General features: G+C 38.0%; 1 protein-coding gene and 1 long non-coding RNA gene across 2 annotated transcripts; both read left to right on the top strand.

Annotated features, from left to right (window-relative positions):
* The first annotated feature begins 557 nt into the window (after positions 1–557).
* Positions 558–2,374, top strand: LOC105970525 (phenolic glucoside malonyltransferase 1). Its single transcript, XM_012995361.2, has one exon. It carries the CDS (start codon positions 758–760, stop codon positions 2,141–2,143), a length of 1,386 nt encoding a protein of 461 aa, XP_012850815.2. The 5' UTR covers positions 558–757; the 3' UTR covers positions 2,144–2,374.
* Positions 2,375–4,933: 2,559 nt separating this feature from the next.
* On the top strand, positions 4,934–6,708 carry LOC148768591 (uncharacterized). Its single transcript, XR_016033169.1, has 4 exons — positions 4,934–5,029; positions 5,579–5,935; positions 6,034–6,186; positions 6,473–6,708. It is a non-coding gene; the product is annotated as an uncharacterized LOC148768591 (long non-coding RNA).
* Positions 6,709–17,659: the final 10,951 nt, after the last annotated feature.

The following is a 17,659-nucleotide window of genomic DNA, read 5'->3' as shown; positions in this document are numbered from 1 at the left end:
GGAATTCAACAATTTGTAGTACTTATCTTTGGATATAGAATATGATAGTGATTATTAGTGGGACAATATAATAGTTGAATAAAATAATAGCATAGTGATCTACACTAAATATTTTATTATAAATTAGGGTAAATTACAAACACCCCCTGAGGTATGATCAAATTACAAAAACCCCCCTCTTGTTTGGATAATTACATGTACCCCCCTCAACTATGTTTTTTTCTTAGACCTCCACCTTTATGATGCCAAATTCAACATAGTCATCTAGATTCCGTGAAATGTGCTATAGTTTGTACTCGTTTTGCGTAAAAAATACAGTTTTTGATGCACCACAAACTGATATATACAAGCTAAAAATCACATATTATGATCATCTTGCTTCATAATGTAGAGTTTGAATGGGATAAAACGGGTACAAAAGTGATAATATTACATATAATCTCGAAAATTCCACTAAATTTGAGGAGTTGAGGGGGGTGAATGTAATTATCCAAACAAGAGGGGTGTTTTTGTAATTTGACCATACCTCAGGGGGGTGTTTGTAATTTACCCTATAAATTATAACAAAGTAAGAAAACCAAAACAATTCCGGTTCAACAAACACCCACGTCAACTTTGAACATTTCCATTCCTCGTCAAATTTTTTTTGCGTGTTTCTTGTTTTTATATAATTCCGAAGAACAATCATCTTTTTTCTCCAAATTCATCTCTTCCCAAAAAAAACTGTTCCTTAAAAAAAGTTTGAAAGTCTATTTCCATGGCAGAAAATCCGATGTCCGCCGCCGCCGCCGCCGTGATTGACCGCTGCGATATCGAGCCGTCGCTGGAATCAGCGGCGGCGGAGATAACTCTGCCCCTTCTCCACTTCGACATAACATGGCTCTACTTCCACCCAGTGCAGCGTCTCCTCTTCTACGATTTCCCCTGTTCGAAGCCTCTCTTTCTCGAAACCATCGTCCCTCAATTGAAGCAATCACTCTCCCAAACCCTAAACCATTTCCTCCCGCTCGCCGGAAACATCGTCCACCCTCTCAACTCCGGCGGCAGACCCTTCTCCCGATTCTCCGCCGGCGACTCCGTCTCCCTCACCGTCTCCGTGTGCGACAAGGACTTCAACCACCTCACCGGAAACCACGCCCGCGTCTCCGATGAGTTCTACGCCTGCGTCCCCCACCTCCCGCCGCCGAAGCATTCTTCCTCCGACGACGACGTTGTGCTCCCTGTTTTAGCCCTGCAAATCACACTTTTCCCAGACCACGGCGTTTGTCTAGGGTTCACCAACCACCACGCAATCGCCGACGCTAGCAGCATCGTCCGTTTCATCAGAGCCTGGGCCTCCGTCAACAGATTCGGCGGCGAGATCGACGAAAAGTCCCGGCCATTCTACGACAGGACCGCCGTGGAGGATCCCAAGGGTCTGGATTCGATCTACTGGAACTTAATCAAGAGATCCCGCGCTGTCGAGTCGCCGCCGATCTCGTTCCCTCTCAACCGATCCCGCCGGACATTCATCCTCACCAAAGACGATGTCCAGAAGCTCAAAAACTTCGCACACCAAAAACGGCCGGAGATGAACACCACCTCTTTCACCGTCGCCTGCGCTTTGGTCTGGGTTTGCCTCGTCAAAGCAGAGGCGGCGGAGGCCGCCACCCCGGTAGCCGACGACGAGCCAGAGTTCTTCTGCTTCGCCGCCGACTGCCGCGGGCGGCTGAATGCGCCGCTACCCGCGGCGTACTTTGGAAACTGTTTGGCCTTCGTGAAGGCCGAGTCGAAACACGGACTACTGAAAGGAGATGGTGGGTTTGTCATTGCAGCCGAGTGCACGGGGGAAGCAATACAAAAGAGGGTGTATGGTGAGAAGGGAATTCTCCATGGGGCGGAGAATTGGCCGCTTGAATTCGGTAAACTGATCGGGAAACGGCTATTCGGAGTGGCGGGATCTCCGAGATTCGATCTATACGACGTGGATTACGGGTGGGGAAGGCCGAAGAAATTCGAATCAGCTTCAATTGATGGGGATACTTCTATGTCTTTATGTAAATCGAGGGATTTCGAAGGTGGCTTGGAGATTGGTTTGTCCAGATCTGAGAAGATATTGAATGCATTTTCGGCTATTTTTATTCAAGAACTTGGGAAACTTTAGTTAGTGAGTTTCTTATACTCTGATTTATTTCATGTTCTTGATTATTTATTTATTTTAATTTTGCTGGATATTATTAGATTTCATAAGGTATTGATTGATTGATACTCTAGCAAAATTGAATTATCGTCTGAATCGGGCATCCATCATATATTGTGTATTGTAGTGTTGAATGTTGATGATGATTTATAAATGATGAAATAAAATTATATAAATTATAATGTTGATGATGAAGATTATTATGTTGAGAAATTTGTTGAATGAATCATAGGCGGCGTAGTTCTTTTGACCCTACACTCGATAATAAATATTGGATGAATTTTCTGCTAACACGTATTATCTTTAATTATTTATTATATATCTCTATTTAAGTTAATTTATAAGGGTTCGTCCGATTACATATTGGATTAGATTGAATTACATGAGATTGGATTAACTCTCTACTGACTTATTAATTATTTAGTTAGTAGCATGTTCGATTTCTTAGATTAGATTTTGTATCAAATCTGTTTAAATCAGTTATTATATATGAATTGCCTATAAAACAACTTAGATTACAATAATAAAATGTGATTTTAATGATAAAATTGTATTTTCCCTTTTTAGTTACCCCTATAAAATTAATCTCAGGGGAGGGTGCTACTAATTTAATGAAATAGTAGCATTAATAGCGGGCTTTAATTTTAGTAATGGATTTGAAAAAGTGTGAATCTTGCCAACAAAACATGTTATTAGTCTATACTATTTAGTCAATAAAACCTTATAGCGGTAATTGAACGAGCCCTAAGAATTTTAGATAAATACAAAAAAAAAAAAAAAATACGTGTGCCAGCAAAAGATTCGTCCGACTTTTATCACTGGATCAACTTTTATCACTAGGTGTAAGGTCGAAGGGACCAAGAGAGCGCAATGTCGTACGTTCGGGCTTGGAGTCACAATCTAGGATGGTTGTCATTCGTTTTTGTATTCTAATGATACACTAGATTATGCAGTGTTTATTTTTTTTAATATTTTTTGTCAAATCAATTAACATTTATTGTACCTTATTTTATTGCTCTCATTTAATGTATACCTAAAACATCAATGTACTTTTTATTTTCGATCTATAATAATTAATAAATGGTTTCTCTTGAATATATGTATAGTGTCGACTTATTTGGGGAGACCAAAATTCACCAATACCATTATAATATTATATGGAAATACCATAACCCCTTTCACGTAAGTCTAACAATAGTATAAAGGAAAAATTTGACAGATCCATTACACATGTGTAGCTATGATCAGCTTAAAAAAAATAAAAAAAATAAAAAAAGAAACAGATTTATAATATAAGTTCAAAAGATTTTTAATTAATAAAAAATAATCAAGTTTCACTATTATACCCTTATATTAATTGTTACGGAAAAATAATTACTTTTTTTTAAATATGCAAATCCCTCTAATTTCTCCCCATCTCACATCAATACATCAATTTCTATTTTTCCTTTTACTTTTTTATTTTTAATGATTTTCTTTATTTCGATTAAAACATAAATTGATTATCTTTTAATTTTTTTTATTTTGTTTTATTTTTATTTTAGGTTTTTATTTGAAATTATTTTTTTTGTTAATTATATTTTTCATTTTTTTTACTTTTAATTTAAAAAAAGGGTAAATAGTATTTAACCCCCTTGTCGTTTGGACATTTTGCACATGACCCCGCATGGTTTAGACATTTTGCACATTACTCCCTTATGCTATGAAATTAGGCACATAACCACTTCATGGTTTTGACATTTTGCACATGACCGACCCCCTTATGGTATAAAATTAGGCACATAACCCCCTTGAATAGAAAACTGAAAAAGACTAAATTACCCCTGAAGTTTAGCCAAATTGCAACCATACCAACTGTTCGTTGGTTACTCTATCAAGTCAAAATTTCTTGTTTTAATTTAAAAATAACTATTTTATAAAATGAAAAGCTTAATTTACTTAAAATGAGAAATATGATATATATTATTGTGTTTTTTTTTTTAATTTTACAACACAAAATGTATATAATACTAGTTATTGTACGATCGACAATTTATTCAATTTTAGAAACCAATTTGAAAAACTCATATGCTACAAATTAAATATAAAAGGATTAAACTCGATATAAAATTATGTACTATCAATTTCTTTGTTCAATTATAATTCTACATATTTCAAAGCTTTCATATTATTATTAATTATGATTATTATTTACTATTTTCTATATAATATATTATGTTATAGCTTTTATCGAATTTTAATTTTGTAAGAAACAAAGTCTTTATTCTTTTTGTGGTACTTTAGTTTTTTTTCAGTTTTCTATTCAAGAGGGTTATGTGCCTGATTTTATACCATAAGAGAGTCATGTGCAAAATGTCAAAACCACAAGGGGGTTATGTGTCTAATTTCATACCATAAAGGGGTCATGTGCAAAATTTCCAAACCACAAAGGGATTATGTGCATAATTTCATCCCATAAAGGTGTCATGTGAAAAATGTCCAAACCACAGGGGGGTTAAGTGCTATTTACCCTAAAAAAAATGGTCTTATGTTTTTTTTTTTCGTTTTTTAAGGGTTTTTTTTCTTCTTAATCACTACAACATAATTGACTTTTAATAGCATTATCTTATAGCGTTTTCTCAATAAATGCTATAATAACTTATTCGGCTTAAAATAATTAAAAAATAAACGCTATAGATTAGCCATACCTAGGCCCAGGCCTTTTTTTCAGTCTCTGAATAATAAATTAGAATTTTTGTGAGAGAAAATTTCATTTGTCTAACCATCAATTCTTTCGTGATTCCTCTCAAAGCCAGTAGGGACTGCTTTCTCTCATCGATCTGCCGACGGGTCCGACCCGGTCGTCTCCCCGTATCTCTCCCTCTCTCTTCGACATCTTGTTCTCACTATCTATTTATTTCATTATTTGTGATTTTCCTAATTTTAATTTATTTGCATAAATCCCTAATTCTACTCAATTCATTTGGTTATAATTTCGGTTGTGAGTGTTCTTGTTTGGTTAAGTATGGGTTTTATGATTTTAATATATTTTAGAGTCCAATTGCTTATGGATTTGTGTGAAAATTGTTGAATTTTCATATAGTTCTTCTAATATGACGTGACGACCGTGAGAAACCGATTCTTCTCATAGGAGGGTTTTCGGTTTTCGGGTTTCGGGTTTCGGGTTTCGGGTTTCGGGTTTTCGGGTTTCGGGTTTTCGGGTTTCGGGTTTTCGGGTTTTCGGGTTTTGGGTTTTCCTTTTGCCTAGAGTCATTTTGTTGAGCAATTTTGGTTAAGATTTTGTGTTGGCTCGTAAAATTTAAAAAAATATAACAAGTATTTTATCATGTGCGGCTGATTTTCTTTTACGGATCAAATATGAATTTTATCTTCTCTATTGTCTTCTCTTGTCTTGTGTAGTTACTTTGCCGAAATTATAAGCAAATTGCACAGATTCAAAATGCAGAAATATTTTCGGTGAGTACTTTTCTTTATGAATTGGGGACTAGTCCATGAACTATAAGTGTAGGAGAACTTGTATTATGTTTTGTTATTTTTCATTTTTATAATATGCTCATCTAGTCAACTTAATATTGATAGTTTTGCCATTTTTTCCAATGATTTTAATATTATAATTTAAAACATGTGTGCCTTTCCATGGCTTTTGGAGCATTTTATTTATTGGATTAATGATAACCATTGAAATTCGGTTCCCATTTTTGATTCATGGTGTGGTCTTCTATTCCACCTCTTCTTTATGAATGTAAACTCTTAACTGTGAGTGGCTGTAAATTCTTTATAATTTATTTCCTATGTTTTTACTCAAAATGTTCAGTATATGTAATAATTACTTGTTGATCCTACTGTTTTTGCAGGGCATAATGTGTTTGTAGTTGTCGTGTTTGCTACTCTAGTGAATTTCAATCACCCCGCTTCATGGTTAGCTTGAGGAAGCCGACCTGATAGCCTCTCTTTTTGAAATTCATAAATTTTAAAGTTTATTACCTGTTGAAAGTGCGATTACTACGGTAAACTAATTACAAACACATATTTCCCAAATCACTTGATGTTATACTTGTTGACAAAATACTGTACACATGCAATTATATAGTATATTGCGAAGTGCCACACCGTGTGTTATTCCATATGGGAAATGGTATGCATTTGCTATTTGATACGGACATCATATACTGCAGATGCTGAAGTGCACTTAACTATACGAGTTTTTTCAAGTATTTATTCTATGTTGAAATATGCACTTAACCAATACCTTGCAATGCATTTAATATTTTATTTCTATGTCATTTTTTACAGAGAAACTTGGAACCTTCAGCGAAAGTGCTTGCTGAATTGAAGACAGGACGAGAACATTGGAGATCTTTAAGTTAGAAGATTTTTTTCCTTAAAATAATGATAAATGCTAGTTTTGTAGCATAGACCATTTTTTTTATTGAGACAATATTTCTTTTATTTTTGTTCTGTAAGAATATTAAAGATAGTGTTAGCCTTTTAATGTTCATGTATTAACTTGGTTAAAATATTAGTGACAAGTTTTGGTGATATTATACAGGATTGATATTTTACAACAATATGATTGTTATATTATTATGTTTATTATTTGTAAACACCAAATTTATTAGAAAATCAATGTGTTCAATAGCATTATTAAACAAAATTAATGATGCAACAATAGCTCACAAACAGACGCTATAGTATGGCATATCATTTATTTTAGGCTATAGTTGCTGAAACAATAGCGTTTGATATGTGCTATAACAGGGTAAATAATAACTCAACAAAAACGCTATACATAGAAATTTTAACATAGCGCTTACAAAACGCTATGAAAAAGTCCCGGCCTATTATAGCTCCGGCAGACATAGCGTTTGTAAAAGCGCTATAATAGCCTACAATAGCATTTTTCAAACGCTATAGATGACGTTTTGTGGTGTAGTGAATTTTTATTTTTTCAATTTTATTTTTTTCCAGTATTTTTGAATAAAAACATGTTTTGTTTAATTATTTTTTATTAATTATTTTTATATTACGATTAAAAAAATTAATTTTCCTTTTTTTTTAATATTTAAAAAAAATCGAGCATGTTTATTAAAGTGGAATCCACTATACACAGATTTCGACTAATTTATAGTGAATATATCGATAAATTTATAGTGAATTTCAACAAATTTATAATGGATTTCGATAAGTTTATAGTGGATTCAACAAAGTTATAGTGGATTTCGATAAGTTTATAGTGGATTTCGACAAGTTCGTAGTAGGTTTCAATAAATTTATAGTGGTTTTCAACAAAATTATAGCAGATTTCGATAAGTGTATAGTTGATTCCACTTTATATCTATCGCGAGCATGTACGGACACGATTCATTGTTATTTTTGTATAAATGTTTATTTGAATAATTGGGTTTTCAAACAAAATTATTATAAAAATTTTATTTTCCGCTGCGTACACGTGCCTGATTCCAAACCCATTAACATACTGTAAAGCCTACACTAGCTCTACGTGGGGTGGGCGGCATAGACGACAAATATGACTTCATTGGGTCTAATGTCAGAAATAAAAGACGGAAGTGTGCATCGTAGCCACAGTCTGGTCTGCCCGCAATGGTCATATCATTCCAACATGTGGTTTGATCAAAGACAGATTGGGGACCCACAACCCATCCCTACGGCATGTATAAGTACATTCTTGAGGCACAAGAGAAAAATACACTCGTATTTCAAATACACATTCATTTTTCTCTCTACACATACATGACCTTTCCCCTATTTCTGACTAACTTGATCGTCAGAGTGCGAATTTCGGGAAAATCCTCCGTACTCCTTTTTTCTAGTCTCGCGTAGGTGACCCACAAGCCAACATGTGGCTGTGGTCTTTTGTATTTATTATTGTAATAAACGAACCTTTATTCGTATTAATGATAAAACACCTTGGCATTCTATATCTTTGTCCCTTTGTCACAAGCATAGATATAGTCCTCACAGTTATTACAAGTACTAGTAATTGATCGTTAGGATCGTGAGATATTTACTTAAGTATTATAACTGTTAAAACGTGTTCCTAGTCGAAGGATTACGCCACCAATGATGATATCGGCCTTTCCCATTAAGAGACTAGCACTTAGTGTATGTGTACTGCATCTCATCAGTAAACGGTATTGTGATATCGGCATGCATAAGTGGGTGCTCGTAAGTTGACGAGTTCACTGAACTCTCTCACCCTAGAAATCTCTAAGTGGTTCCCAATAATCGAGTAGAGATATCTATGGTATAGTTGTACACCATTAGTCCTTATGATCTAGACATCACCGTGACTTCACTAGAGGACCAGCTGTATCGTGACCTGTCCCTGAGTTACACCAAGGACCATCCCAAGGGCCAGTGTTCGTGCAGTTCGAAATCTAGTGGGAGGTCTGTGCATTGTAGTCGGGGATTCGATCGCTAGAAAAGTCTTGGATGTCCTGTGTGTTCTGAAAGTTTGTAATCATTCTAAGTCTCGGGCCAGAGCTGACTAAGTGATGATTAGAGAATTCGATTCTCTAAGTCATGCACGTGACGATTTTAACACTTAGAACGATCGCACCGTCATTGAACAAATACAGAGGTCTCGACGAACCAATGCCTCTAGTTCAATCGGGACATATGAATCGAAGGGACCGTACTGTACGTTAACTATATCTGAAGGTTCTTGCAGGCACTTCATTTGTATCTAGAGAATCATGACGCGTAGTTGCTAGACGCCAATCTTGATTCGTTGGGTGATTAAGGTGAAATGAGCTTCATCTTAATCGTAACTCTAAGGGACAAGTTTTGACCACAAAAAGTTGTGGGCCCACGGCTAGCTTACACCTGAACCATCGAGGGTCACACTGCTCGTGCACATGAGATCTTTGAATAAACGTTATAAAATGGTTTATCTTTGCATGATTGGAAGTCAATATGATTGGGTCCAACATTCGTAATTTGGAATTATGAATGAGAATAAGAAAAGGATAAGAATAGACAAACATATTAGTGAACTTTCTAAATCGGGAAGTTTCAAAATTTAGAAAGTGCACTGAATTAGGGTTTCCACTTTTGGAAAGTTGGAAATTGAGAGTTGACACTCGTAATGACGAGGACATTATAATGATTCCGAAAATGTAATCGTTACAATTTTCCGATCATTGAATTGAGAGAGACGAGCAAGTAAAAGAACTAACGAACTTAAGCTGTTGGGCCCGGTCCAACTTAAGCCCGTTAAGGTTTTATGCAAGACACTATAAATACATGATTTATAGGTCTTGCACATAAGACACAAGACCTAACCCTAACCCTAGCTGCTGCCTCTCTCGATCGGCCACCCTCTCCCACGGCCACCACCGCCGTCGCCGTCGCCGTCTTGCCGGAATCGGCCATTCGTTGGCCAATTACTTTCGGTAGTTTTTCCTTCTTTCTTTTCTTCGGTTATTTCTAACTATTACGTTTCTAGTGCCACGTGTTTAGTAGATCGAATTATACGAGGTGAAATCCGAGAGGAGGAAGATCGAAGATTGAAGAATCGAGGAGCAGCGCACGAGCCGAAGCCGAACGCATCCCCACGCGCCGTCTGAAGACCGCGCGTGAGTCACACGCGCCGCCGTGGCCCGTCTCGCCGCTGCTGCCGCTCCACCGCTGCTGCCCCGGATTGTACGGTTGGTTTCCGTAGCAATCTCGTCTTGCTTAGTGCTCCTACCTCACGCTTCAAGAGGTAAACTCACGAATTCATTGTTCTTGATTCGTTTACGTTTAAATAAAATGTTCATGTTCGTTCTTGTATGATTTTATGTGATTACATGAAATCGTTTTTTTTTGTTGCAAGCATGTTATTTGATTTAAACGCGAGCATGCTAATTGATTTAAATTCAATTGAATAATTAAGCATGTATGTTGTTTTTAATTTCGCTGGAAGAGCAAAGGTACGCAATTAATTGATTTCTATTATCGGGCATGTGTTTATGTGTTTTTAAATTGTTTAAATCGCATAAATTTTTTGTTTTCCGCTGCATACACGTGCCCGATGCCCAACAGTGGTATCAGAGCTCGTTGCGCAATTAATTGCGTTCGTTATTATGCTATGATTTTATGCATGTTCGATTTATTAAAGTAGTGATTGTTGTATTATGTAATTGGGAGTTTTCGTAAGTTTAAAATATTTTTGAAATATAGTTTAGAATTTTTCCAGCTTTAAAATTGTTTAAAATTGGAAAATGGGATCTGAAATTATTTTTTAAAACGTCGGTTTTTGTTTGTTTGGATCGAACCGGCCGGTTCGATGGTTGTGTGCGATCCAATTGACCGAATCCACGTGGATTCGGGTCGGTCAGACCGGTTCTCGGTCCGACTGACCCGGCCCACTGATTTGGGTCAACTGGACCGGGCAGAACCGGTTCACTGAAAAAAAAAATTTTATTTCAGATTTCTAAAATTAAACTTAAAACAAATTGATTTTAATTTTTGGAAAATTATTTTCAATTAATCCCAATTAGATAATTGAGTCAACAATCATCTATTTTAGTAAATAGGTGTTAGATTAATTAATTAGTTTAAATTGTTAAATTGATTTCAATTAATAGAACACATATAATATTGATTATAGTTCAACGTAATTAGTAGTACCTCAACATTGTTTGAATGATTTATGCTAGTTGATGTTCTATAATTATTTTGAATAACCCGATAATTAATTATGTGGTTAGGTCGTATGTTCCTCTTAGGACAATATGCGTTTCCATATACCTTTAGAGAACATAGATGTAGGAATCACATAGACCAATCCGAACCTTCTGATGAGATAAAACTTTTAATAAAAATCCCTCATTCTTAATCTAATTAAGAATCATTTCAAGCTATAAAGAAATACCCAATCTGTTGAGTTATTTCTTTCCTTCTGCCAACGGTTGGATTATGTGTAGCCCTTTACTGTAGTGCAGTAAGCCGTGTTAGCGGGGAGTGCTATGGTAAAGTAAGTTGTAATTCAATTAACATAGCGATGAAGGTAGCCATAGAAAAGGGTTATGCTAGATTAACGTGGTCGGCTAGATTAACTAGGGACTGCATTAGTTTGGCATAATCAAGTTCTATGAGCATCTTTGATTGGTAGGTTAGACTTGACACACGGCGATTTTGATATTCGCGAGATTAACTTAGGTCATTATCAAGTGCGAGGAAAATTAATTTAGGGTTATATTGTGGATATGATTGATTGCGATCTACCTTTGGGCAAATATAATCGGGCTAGATTAACTAGGGGTTATATTTGTCTATTGGACCTAAAGCCCATTAAGAAAAATCAGTTTTCTCGTTTATCTACTAGAGGGAAGTAGAACTCGATAACATTAGCGGGAGAACAATTAAATAACATAAGACCAAACATTTAATTGTAACAATCATTTAACGTGAATCTCTAATAATCCCCTTCTCTATACCTCTCAGATAATCATGTCTAAGAATCCCATAATGTCAATCCTCGACAATAAACTCAATGGCCCTAATTACCTAGATTGGTTGCGTAGTCTTAAGCTTGTGCTAACCGTTGAGGGGCGTCTCTATGTTTTGAACGAGAGACTTCCCGCCACTATACCTGCCACAACGACTGATGCTGAAGAGGAAACTTATGAAGCATGGAAGAAAGATGACACACATGCTAGGTGCTATATGATAGCCGCCATGGAGCCCGCGCTTGCGAGGAAATATGAGTTCACATGCATGCCTTCGATATAAAGACTCATCTCGATAGCATGTATAGTGAGAATATTAGGGCATCGAGGTACGCTGCTACAAAGGAGTTGATCACGGCTAGACTGCGCGAATGGACTTCGGTCCACGAGCATTGTCTCAAAATGATCACTCTCCTTGAAAAGCTAGTGAATCTCGATGTCACCCTCCCGGCCGAGCTCTCGTTGGATTTGATCCTGTTGTTTCTTCCTAGTTCCTATGAATCGTTCATAGTGAACTTCAACATGAACAAACTAGATCCTCCCTTGGATGAGTTAATGAACATGTTGGTCAGTTTCGAGTCCACTATTAAGAAAGAGAAGTCTGTTCTCATTGCTGCTACTTCTGGAAAGAAGAGTTCTTCCCAAAAGACGAGAAAGGAAAGAGTTCCCTTCCCAAACAGCAAGTTCGAAGTGGGTGAAGGTAGTGGGGGCCCCAAGGCAATGGTCAGCAAGCAAGTTGATGATGCTTGCCATCATTGTGGAAAGAAAGGATATTGGCGCCGTAACTGCAAGGCTTACCTAAAGCAGAAAAGTTCTGAAAAGGGTATGTATTTCATTGACGTAAATTTGTCTGTCAATTCTTCTTCTTGGGTATTGGATACGGGCTATGGCTCACATTTGTGCAATGATTTGCAGCTAATGACAAGAAGTCGAAAGCTTAGAGCGGGTGAGACCTACCTAAGGATGGGGAATGGAGCAAGACTTGCTGCTGAAGCCATTGGCACGATTTACTTAAATGTTTTGGATTTTAGTTTTTCTATTGTTTTGAACGATTGTTTATTTGTTCCGTCCCTCATTAGGAACCTTATTTCTATTCCTGTATTAGATATTGAAAGTTTTACTTTTGTTTTTGGAAATTCGATTTGCATTATACAAAAGAATGAGAATTTGATTTGTAAAGGACGACTATTAAACAACTTGTATGAACTAAATCCAAATGAAATACCTATTAATGTTATATCAGCAAAACGTAAGGAGATAGATCAAAACCCCGCACAACTTTGGCACGGTAGATTAGGTCATGTCTCTTTAAGAAGGATGAACGATTTTATTAGTGAAGGATTGTTCTCTTTGGTCGACGTGAAATCACTACAAACTTGTGAATCTTGCCTTAAAGGGAAAATGACCAAGTCACCCTACAAAGGGAAAATGGAACGAGCCGAGGGTCTTTTGGATTTGATCCATACAGACGTATGTGGTTCACTAAGTGTTAGTGCGAAGGGTGGATAAGACTACTTCGCTACCTTTACCGACGATTATTCTAGGTATGGGTATGTGGACTTGATGAAGTACAAGTCCGAAACATTTGAAAGGTTCAAAGATTTTAGACACGAAGTACAGAAGCAACTCGGACGAAGTATTAAGAAGCTGCGATCCGATCGTGGTGGTGAATACTTGAGCATCGAGTTCATTGACTATCTAAAAGAGAATGAGATACAATCTCAATGGACTCCACATGGAACTCCTCAACTCAATGGAGTTTCCGAACGTCGGAATCGAACTTTATTGGATATGGTTCGATCAATGATGGGGTTCACGAACTTACCGGCATACTTGTGGGGTCATGCACTTCGCACTGCCGCGTATTTGCTGAATAGAGTTAACACCAAAGCAGTTAAATTCACACCTTATGAACTTTGGCATTCCCGGAAACCCAACTACAAACATATTAGGATATGGGGTTGTCCCGCTTATGTGAAGCGATTAGTGGGAGATAAGTTGGACAGTAAATACGACTTGTGCTATTTTGTGTGGTATCCCGAAGACTCAATGGGATACGAATTCTATTATGTCAAGGAAGCAAAGACGTTTGTTTCGAGAAATGCCACCTTTTTGGAAAGGGAGTTTCTATCCGATAGAAAAGGCAGCATGATAGAACTTGAAGTAGTTCAAGAACCACAAAGTGAAGTTCAAACGCAAGAACAAGTAATCGGACCAATACAACAAACCACTAATATACCTCCTGAACCTACGGTACGTAGATCCGAAAGAGTTCGGAAAATGCCGGATAGGTTATTCGTCCTCGAAAATGATGAAGATCGTATTGATCTTGGACAAGATCCAAGAACATACAATGAGGCCGTATCGGATGCGGACATGGGACATTGGCTAACTGCCATGAAATCCGAGATGGACTCCATGTACTCCAACAAGGTATGGACCTTGGTAGATCCACCTAAGGGAATTGTTCCTATAGGTTGTAAGTGGATCTATAAGAAGAAAATTGGAGTGGATGGAAAGGTATCGACCTATAAAGCTAGATTGGTAGCGAAAGGATACACTCAAAGGCAAGGTGTTGACTATGAGGAAACCTTTTCGCCAGTCGCGATGCTGAAGTCCATTAGGATTTTGCTGGCCATAGCTGAGTGGTATGACTACGAGATATGGCAAATGGATGTGAAGACCGTCTTCCTTAATGGAGACATTGAGGAAGAAATTTACATGGCGCAGCCGGAAGGTTTCATATCTTCTGAAAGTGAGCAAAAGGTTTGCAAGCTCCAGCAATCCATTTATGGATTGAAACAAGCATCCCGAAGTTGGAACATTAGATTCGACTCAACTATCAAAGAGTTTGATTTTGAGAAGAATCCGTAGGAACCTTGTGTATACAAGAAGGTTAGTGGGAGGGCAGTAATATTTTTAGTGCTTAACGTTGATGACATTCTGCTCATTGGGAATGACGTAGGGATGTTGCAACAAACGAAAGCATGGTTGTCCACACGTTTCTCAATGAATGATTTGGGAGAAGCATCTTATGTATTAGGAATACGCATCTATAGAGAGATAGAGCAAGAAAGATGCTTGGCTTATCCCAAAGCCTGTACATAGACACCGTTATGAAACTGTTTAGCATGGAAGAATCGAAGAAAGGATTCTTGCCAATGTCCCATGGGGTTCGTCTCTCGAAATCTATGTGTCTGCAAACACCTAGTGAAGTCTAGGAGATAAAAAGGACGCCCTATGCTTCTGCCATATGAAGCATAATGTATGGCATGCTGTGTACGAGACCCGATTTTGCGTATGCTGTGAGTGTCACAAGCAGATATCAGTCTAACCCCGGCCCGGCTCACTAGAAAGCCGTGAAAGATATCCTCAAGTACTTACGAAGGACTAAGGATATATTTTTGGTTTATGGGGGTACCGTGTTGAAATTAGAGGGTTTTACCGACTCTAGTTTTCAATCGGATGTGGACGACTCAAAGTCAAATTCGGGATTTATATTTACGCTTAATGGTGGTGCCGTGTGTTGGAAGAGTTCCAAGCAGAGCACGACGGCTGATTCCACTACCGAAGCGGAATACATTGCAGCATCCGAAGCTGCAAAAGAAGGGACTTGGATAAGGAAGTTCATCCAAGAGTTGGGTGTCATTCCTAATGCTAGTGATCCAGTACCGTTGTACTGTGATAACACCGGAGCCGTGGCGCAAGCTAAGGAGCCGAGATATCATCAGAAGTCGAAGCATATTCTGAGAAAGTATCATGTGATCCGAGAGATCATTGATAGAGGTGAAGTTAAAGTAGAACGAGTCACCTCGGAAGAGAACGTTGCAGACCCCTTCACGAAGCCTTTACCAAGATCGGTCCACGAGAAACATCGAGAGTCAATGGGATTACGATTCATGGGTAGTTGGCTTTAGGTCAAGTGGGAGATTGTTAGAGTAGGTGACCAAAAAGCCAACATGTGGCTGTGGTCTTTCGTATTTATTATTGTAATAAACGAATCTTTATTCTTATTAATGATAAAACACCTTGGCATTCTATATCTTTGTCCCTTTGTCACAAGCATAGATATAGTCCTTACAATTATTACAAGTACTAGTAATTGATCGTTAGGATCGTGAGATATTTACTTAAGTATTATAACTGTTAAAACGTGTTCCTAGTCGAAAGGTTACGCCACCAATGAGGATATCGGCCTTTCCCATTAAGAGACTAGCACTTAGTGTATGTGTACTGCATCTCATCAGTAAACGGTATTGTGATATCGGCATGCATAACTGGGTGCCCGTAAGTTGACGAGTTCACTGAACTCCCTCACCCTAGAAATCTCTAAGTGGTTCCCAATAATCGAGTAGACATATCTATGATATAGTTGTACACCATTAGTCCTTATGACATAAACATCACCGTGACTTCACTAGAGGACCAGCTGTATCGTGACCTGTCCCTGAGTTCCACCGAGGACCATCCCAATGGCCAGTGTTCGTGAAGTTCGAAATCTAGTGGGAGGTCTGTGCATTGTAGTCGGGGATTCGATCGCTAGAAAAGTCTTGGATGTCCTGTGTGTTCTGAAAGTTTGTAATCATTCTAAGTCTCTGGCCAGAGCTGACTAAGTGATGATTAGAGAATTCGATTTTCTTAGTCATGCACGTGACGATTTTAACACTTAGAACGATTGCACCGTCATTGAACAAATAAAGAGGTCTCGACGAACCAATGCCCATAGTTCAATCGGGACATATGAATCGAAGGGACCGTACTGTACGTTAACTATATCTGAAGGTTCTTGCAGGCACTTCATTTGTATCTAGGGAATCATGACGCGTAGTTGCTAGACGCCAATCTTGATTCGTTGGGTGATTAAGGTGAAACGAGCTTCATCTTAATCGTAACTCTAAGGGACGAGTTTTGACCACAAAAGGTTGTGGGGCCACGGCTAGCTTACACCTGAACCATCGAGGGTCACACTGCTCGTGCACATGAGATCTTTGAATAAACGGTCAGAGATAAAATGGTTTATCTTTGCATGATTGGAAGTCAATATGATTGGGTCCAACATTCGTAAGTTGGAATTATGAATGAGAATAAGAAAAGGAAAAGAATCGGCAAACGTATTAGTGAACTTTCTAAATCGGGAAGTTTCCAAATTTAGAAAGTGCACTGAATTAGGGTTTCCACTTTTGGAAAGTTGGAAATTGATAGTTGGCACTCGTAATGACGAGGACATTATAATGATTCTGAAAATGTAATCGTTACAGTTTTCCGATCATTGAATTGAGAGAGATGAGCAAGTAAAAGAACTAACGAACTTAAGTTGTTGGGCCCGGTCCAACTTAAGCCCGTTAGGGTTTTATGCAAGACACTATAAATACATGATTTATAGGTCTTGCAAATAAGACACAAGACCTAACCCTAGCCCTAGCCGGTGCCTCTCTCGATCGGCCATCCTCTCCCACGGCCACCACCGCCGTCGCCGTCGCCGTCTTGCCGGAATCGGCCATTCGTTGACCGATTACTTTCGGTAGTTTTTCCTTCTTTATTTTCTTCCGTTATTTCTAACTATTACGTGTCTAGTGCCACGTGTTTAGTAGATTGAAGTATACGAGGTGAAATCCGAGAGGAGGAAGATCGAAGATTGTAGAATCGAGGAGCATTGCACGAGCCGAAGCCGCACGCATCCCCACGCGCCGCCCGAAGACCGCGCGTGAGTCACACCCGCCGCCGTGGCCCGTCTCGCCGCTGCTGCCGCTCCACCGCTGCTGCTCCGGATTGTACGGATTGGTTTCCGTAGCAATCTCGTCTTGCTTAGTGCTCCTACCTCACGCTTCAAGAGGTAAACTCACGATTTCATTGTTCTTGATTCGTTTACGTTTAAATAAAATGTTCACGTTTGTTCTTGTATGATTTTATGTGATTACATGAAATTGTTTTATTTGTTGCGAGCATGTTATTTGATTTAAACGCGAGCATGCTAATTGATTTAAATTCGGTTGAATAATTAAACATGTATGTTCTTTTTAATTTC

Source organism: Erythranthe guttata, chromosome 8, assembly GCF_056151865.1.
Source record: "Erythranthe guttata isolate IM_541 chromosome 8, IM_541, whole genome shotgun sequence".
NCBI classification, from domain to species: domain Eukaryota; kingdom Viridiplantae; phylum Streptophyta; class Magnoliopsida; order Lamiales; family Phrymaceae; genus Erythranthe; species Erythranthe guttata.
Note: the sequence above shows the minus strand (reverse complement) of the source record. Positions and strands in the feature narration are given on the sequence as shown.